This window comes from Rhinichthys klamathensis, unplaced genomic scaffold (genome assembly GCF_029890125.1).
Source record: "Rhinichthys klamathensis goyatoka isolate OS25496 unplaced genomic scaffold, OSU_Roscu_1.1 h1tg000196l_1, whole genome shotgun sequence".
NCBI lineage: Eukaryota > Metazoa > Chordata > Actinopteri > Cypriniformes > Leuciscidae > Rhinichthys > Rhinichthys klamathensis.
Window position 1 is genome coordinate 3240035 of NW_026606722.1, and position 6880 is coordinate 3246914.

The 6880-nt window shown below is 38.2% G+C and overlaps 1 protein-coding gene across 1 annotated transcript; it reads right to left on the reverse strand.

The window, feature by feature from the left end:
- Window positions 1-748: 748 nt before the first annotated feature.
- rdh14b (retinol dehydrogenase 14b) lies at window positions 749-6161 on the reverse strand. The gene is made up of 2 exons (XM_056262708.1): window positions 5744-6161; window positions 749-2190 (listed from the first exon to the last, which is right to left on the reverse strand). The coding sequence occupies exons 1-2, from the start codon at window positions 6095-6097 to the stop codon at window positions 1579-1581; spliced, it is 966 nt and encodes a 321-aa protein (XP_056118683.1). The 5' UTR covers window positions 6098-6161; the 3' UTR covers window positions 749-1578.
- Between the last annotated feature and the right edge of the window lie 719 nt (window positions 6162-6880).

Below are 6880 nucleotides of genomic sequence, written 5' to 3' on the forward strand. Positions count from 1 at the left end.
TCAAATAAATCCAGGCTTGATGAGCGCAAGAGACTTCTTTCAAAAACATTAAAAATAGTAATGTGTCCAAACGTATGTACTGTGTAAGTAAAAACATTTAAAATTAAATGTTGTATAAATTAAAAGGTTAGGAATCATATATGTTTTAAGAGTTTTTTATTGGGGATGGGGGGGCCTCCAACATGAATATTGCCTAGGGCCTCCAAATGTCTAGAACCGGCCCTGCTTCTAATCTATTTCTATTCCAAATAGATCTGATACTACTCAAATCTATTGCTTCATCAAGTGAGTAAAATATCTTGAAAGCACTGGGCATTTTTTTTTTTTAACTCCTGATGTGTTTTGTTGGGCAATGGAATTTCTGAGGTGATAGTCCTTTTTGCTGTTTTCTCTCCTTTCTTCCTCAGTGCTGTAAGCCCCCTCCCTCAAGCCCTCTCTACCTCACGATTCAATCCCTCTCTTCTTTCTTAATCAGCTGGGATCCTGTGTCAGTTGACACAATGATGCATGACTCTGTTTCTTCTGTTTTGCTTTCTATATCTAATAAAGCACAATAGTTGCACCATGTCTGCCTCTTTAACTCCCTTTTGTTTCCTGCTCTGCTCCTGTCGGAGAGTGAGGCTGCTGCTGAGGTGTATTGGGGAGAATTTATAACTTCGAGTTCTGTTTCATACATGAAATGTTTCCTTGTACAGTGTGAATGACAGCATACAAAGGAAGGACCTTGGTCCTCCTCCACAAACGACCAACTACTTTTGCAGCATTGAATTTATTCAGTCTTTACAGTATAACAGAAGCACTGCATTTACACTCAAAACATTCATGTTAGTGTGTATGATTAAGGACTGTAGCCAGTAAACTCCCTACAGCTCCACGGTGAATGAAATTGATCTAATAATGGCTAATGCACAGCAGTATATAGCGGAGGTAATGAAGTTTAAACAGCCATTACTCTGGTTCACTTTTTTATTTGAGTAGTGACACCACCCTACAGTCTCTGCAGAGCCACAGCCTACGCATTTCCTTTTTTATTCCGTTTGGACACTGGGATGTCACAAACATTTTCAAATATATCTTGAAATAAGTCACAGGGTGGGAGTTGCCGGGTATACTATACAGCATAATGAAAAGATTATATTCAGAGAGGCTAAAGTGTCGCTATTTCACTTCATAAACGAATGAGTCTGTAAAATTAATTGCAGAACAACATTCAAACATCTTTAATCTATGTCGAGAGATATGCAATAAGTGTTCATGTTATTCTGTATTCATCTTATCTCTGAGCCATATGTTTCTTGGGCACGTTGCTCCTGTCATTTGTATTCAAGGGATATGTTGGACTCGATACTTTCAGGCTCTCATTCACAGAGAAGAGTGAGTCACAAGCCGGAGGCCATCTCTGAAAACACTGCAGCAAAGATATGGGGAACAGATGGACATTTTAATTTCCTGTCTCTTATCCAGCAAGTCCCTCAGGTACTTGGCCAAAAACACACCCCAAAAAAATCCATTGCACTAATGTTCGAGGTTTGAAATTGCCACATTTATGAAAGGCAGTTCTGCTTCTTCCCTTCACCTTCAAAGGCCCACCATGCTTTCACTCAGGCCCCACAGCCGCTTGGCTGTATGGTCATCTGTGGCTTTGGAAAGCAATTGTTCTTCTTTGCAATTAGCAAAGCATTTTCCAGACACACCTTCAACTTCAGGCGAGCATGCCAGGTATAGTGGGGTCTGAGCACCCTCCAGTGGGCTTTTGAAGAACAACCAAGAGACCAGGAAGAAAAGAGGCTTAATCAGCAGGGGTATGTTGACGTGTCGGCCCAATCTGGTCCTCACGATACCCGGAGTGAGGGCATTTACAGTGATCCCAGTACCATCCAGCTTGCTGGCCAGCTCACGAGTGAAAAGTAGGTTGGCAAGCTTGCTCTGGCTGTAGCAAAAAGCCTTGTTGTAATTATCTTCACTGTTCAAGTCCTCGAAGTTGATGCTGCCATACTTGTAGAGTTTGGAGGAAACCACAACGATACGGCTGGGAGCCGACTGCTTCAGGAGGTCAAGCAGGAGATGGGTCAGAAGGAAGTGACCTAGGTGGTTTACTCCCAGCTGCATTTCATAACCCTCTTCTGTCCTACTGTAGGGACACTGGTAGAGACCAGCGTTGTTGACAAGAACATCAATCCTTGGCTCCTCCTAATATTGTAACACAATCAGGTTTAGAAATTTTAGTTCATACACATCCAATCACACTTTATTAATATTGCACCTTCTGTATAAATGCAATAGAGAAAATAAACATTTGAAAAATGATTAATACATAGCTGTTTACCTTGGTTGAAATTTAAAAATACTGACAGATTGTGATACCCTTAAGTTCTCCGGCAGACTGTTTCTGAGGCAAGAATCAAGGACGGTGAAAACAATAACCTCAAGGAGGCTGCCTGAGGACTACAGGGATCAACTTGGGACGGTGGCACATCTAAGGCCCTGTTTACACCTGGTATCAAGATGCGTTTTGGTCGATCAGATCTCAAGTAGATGAGGGAGACATACCCATTCACACCTGGTGTTTTAATCTGTCTCTTTTGTCCTCTTTCAATCACTTATGTCCTGATTTCTTGAAAGGGAAGGTCTATGGGCGGATAAATGTATGAACCTTTTTCAGCTCTTTCGATCTAATGGACAAAATAAGCTAGGGCAAATTTACATATGAACACAACTGGGGAAGACAGAAAAACATACGGAGAGCAGTATCTTTAGTTTCTGCTTTGACAGCCGCTAAGATGACGCCATATGCTGTGAATGCGTGTTCATGCATTAGGTCAGTTGGCGGAGAGTAGGTGGACTTTTGCAGATGTTTGAACGCATTTGATCACATGAGCGTCTAGTACACTACGAAAGCAATCCGAAAGCAATGCGTTTTTGACTACCTCTGGAATAGGGCTGGGCGATAAAACGATAACGATAATTATCGCGATATAATTTTTCTCGATAAAACGATATCAAGAGGTCGATAAATGTTCGATAATGTGTATGCGCCAAAAGCGGAACGAAACTCATTTGAACCGCGCGCCACACGGACCGTTTATCCGCTCGGCTCAAAGTCCAAATGGCAGCGCGAGCTCACTAGAGCAGACGCGTTTACTCTGATCGGCTCGCTCACGAGATCCAGTGAGAAGCGCTTGAGTTCAGCGAAGAACACAAATGTCCAGTTTAAATCAGTTTAAAGGAAGATGAAACACCGCTGACAAACAGGAGAAACACTGTGCGCAACGATACAGTCAGAATCTGAATTGATACTGAATCTGTTTAGCCTACCATGGATTTACTGTAACGTTAGCCTAGTAATATTAACTGCACCATGACATGTGGGATATACATATTGAATTGTAAAATATTATTAATGTAGACAATGTATTAAATGACTAATGGAATATAATTACAGTATTTAATAATGTATTTAACTGTTAGGCTACTGTTTTTCATACAAATACCTAATACCATAGAAACAATAAAGTTACATTTTGCCATGATAGTGAGGTGCTATAGGTTATGCCTGGCTTTATCTGTGGCTATCATGATCTAAATGCATGATACTGGATGACCAATGGTTAATTTTAATAAAACTCAAACAGTTAGAATATTACATTTTACCAAATAAAAATGTGGTCCTTAAATAAAAAAAAAAAATAGATGTTACTGTTTTTGTTAATGAACATAAATTTAACATAGTAGCATTAGCTTGAGTTAGATGTAGATTTACTGTCAACTCACTGTCAAATATGCATTTCGAGACAAAACATGTAATTTGAATATTGCAGCCTGCACTGCAAACTGCTGAAGAAATATTTTTCTTTTCAGATATTTATTTTGTTAAGGAAAAATGACAAATGTTTGAATGTTCTACCTCAGATTTTTAAAACCACAACGCTCTGGTTTATACAACTTTCACTTAGGAGCAAAAATCTGCCTTTAAACTTGAAAGAAATAAAGATTTGACATTTATCGTGATAATTATCGTTATCGACTGATATAAAAAAAATATTGTGATAAATTTTTTGGGCCATATCGCCCAGCCCTACTCTGGAAGTGGTCCAAAGTGGACAAGCTCAAAACGTTTTAGACCCAATTTACACTTGTATTTAGCGTCGTCCACTTGTGATCCGATCAACGAAAATGCATCTTAAAACCAGGTGTAAACAGGGCCTAAGAGGGAAAATGCTATTCTATTTTCAGAATTTTGCGTATCGAGGCATTTACGCACTGCAGAACATGTAATTAGAATAGCTTTATTTAAATATCTTAATAAATGCACATGCTTTAAAGGGGTCATGAATTGAGAAATCAAACTTTCCTTGATCTTTTGACATATAAGAGGATATTGTACAATAAAAATATCCTATAAGTTTCAAATCTCAGAACTTCCTTGTTAGTCCAAAAACAGCTTTTATTGAAACAAAGCTCCCAAAACGACTCGTTTTGTATTTTGTCTCAGTCTGAAATCAAAGTGCGATGAAAGACCGCCTCTGCAGATCAATGCCTACTTCTACATCATTGCTTTTTTTTAGCCCCACCCACCAATTAATGGACATCATGTCATGATGTCACAGGATCGAGCAAAAAAACGATAGAGATGCCTATGAGGATTACAAGACATTTTGAAGTGCCTTCCTTGAAGTGCCTTTTAATATGCAAAGCTGCTATCCAATCACATCAGTGGGCATTTACTTCCAAGTCTTGAAAGCAGCACGCCTATCAAAGAGAGGGTCAAAAACAGGATAAAAAAAATAGCCTATTACTTCTAAATTAGGATGTTTTTTATGTAAAATTATAAGTGGACCTCAGAGAACATTTAAAAGAAAGAAAAAAAAAAGAGACCCCTTTAATAAACCTACATACACAGGACATCAGGGCTAGTTATTACATTAACTGACTCAAAACCTTTTAGATGACATACAGGATACAAAGTAAAACCATGCTGCCATGCTTTATATCAAATAGGTCACATTTGTTTTATGTCATAATTTCATGTAATTCATTAATTACATTTTCTGTTGGCCAAAATAATGGTTTGACAATTTAATGCATTTCATGTTATTTTTTTGTTGTTAAATTTCACTGAAAACTATCAAACTTTAAATTGTGTAAACCTAAGCACATTTAATGTGACTTCCTTCTCAATCAGGGTAGGCCTCCATAAAGTGTCAATAAAATGTAGAAATATGTTTTTTTTTCATAGCCAATTATGGTGGACATATTAAACTAACCAAGGTGTCATTTATGAAGACACAATTGATCAAGGTAACAGGATACCACAGTTACTATGATGCTGATATTTTATCATACTAATATGTGATAATAATAATTATGAAATCCCTTTAATATGTCCTTTAATAATTATTAAGCAGCAATGATGATAGTGGTCGTTAATACGACAGTTTAATTGTGCTATTAATTGTAGTAACAATTGTAGTGATACATAATTTTTCACATCATATTTCAGAACACTGGATAGCTCATTTCAACACACACGCTCACTGCTTGACCTTTACTTACACAACATGTAAGTTAAACGTTAGCACTCCTCATGGTCGATATGGACTAATTCAGCCATTTGCTCAATATATTTTGCACGGTTTGTGCTATTTCTGCGTTAATTAATAATTCATGGTGCAGTAGCCTATATTTAATGTCAAAGCAACACAGTTTCAGGGACTGAAAGAGAAGGCGAAAAATGTAAACAAACCCTGATAACTTCCTCGCAGAAGCTGCGCACAGAATGGAGCGACGCGAGGTCCAAGTGTTTGATCACGATCTCTCCCTGATTCGGACCGGCCTGATTCTTGATGTCCTGGGCCGCCTCCTCAGCCCTCTGCCTGTCCCGACAGGCCATGATCACACGGGCCTGCAGCTTCAGCAGCTCCGCTGCCGTCGCCTTCCCGATGCCGCAGTTCGCCCCGGTAACTATCACGGTCTTTCCGCGCATCAGAGCCGTAGGGTAACTCAGTAATTTCATTGCTTTCCGCCTGAAGAAAATTTTCCGGGCAATGAAGAGAACCCCACCGCCGAGGACAGCGGCTAAAACGACCGCTGCCGACATCAGTGCAGTGCAAGAATACCAAAGTGTTGAATGACAGCGTGTACGAGTGAGAGCCGTGGACCACATTACCCAGAATACACTGCTTTGTTATGGTTGAAAATATATTCCCTTTTTTGGAGGGGTTGACGGTTCAAGCCTAGTAGTTTTACACGGCATTGGCTACAGCATGAGTATACCTAAAGTTATAATCTTTTAAATTTATAATCTAATTATAATTTTAAATTTTAGATAGTTTATTTAAAAAAAAAAATCATTTAACATTTATTTGTTTGTTTGTTTGCAGCAGTGAAAATCCATCTATTCACACTCCAAACCGCTTATATTTTTATGTATAATCGCGGGGATTGATGTACAAATATTCAAATGAAATTTGACAACATTCAACATGCTGTAAAATACATTAAAGTTTGTTTTAGACCTGTCAAGCCCAAGTACATTTTGGTTACGAATGTCATGGGATTAAATCTTTTTTAGATATTTATAGCACTCATTTGGTTTGTTTTAGCCTTCAATATGACTTGTGGCAGATCTTATAGGCTATTTTCTGTGCAAACATGGATATTATGTATTATATTATAACAACATATTCATTATAACAGCATCTTTTCCCATCCAAAATTGCCACAAAATGTGTAATTTCTACCCAATTTTAAGAGTTGGTTTTTCTTTTCTTTTTCTTTCTTTCTTTCTTTCTTTCTTTCTTTCTTTCTTTCTTTCTTTCTTTCTTTCTTTCTTTCTTTCTTTCTTTCTTTCTTTCTTTCTGTGAAAAAGTGGAATGAAACA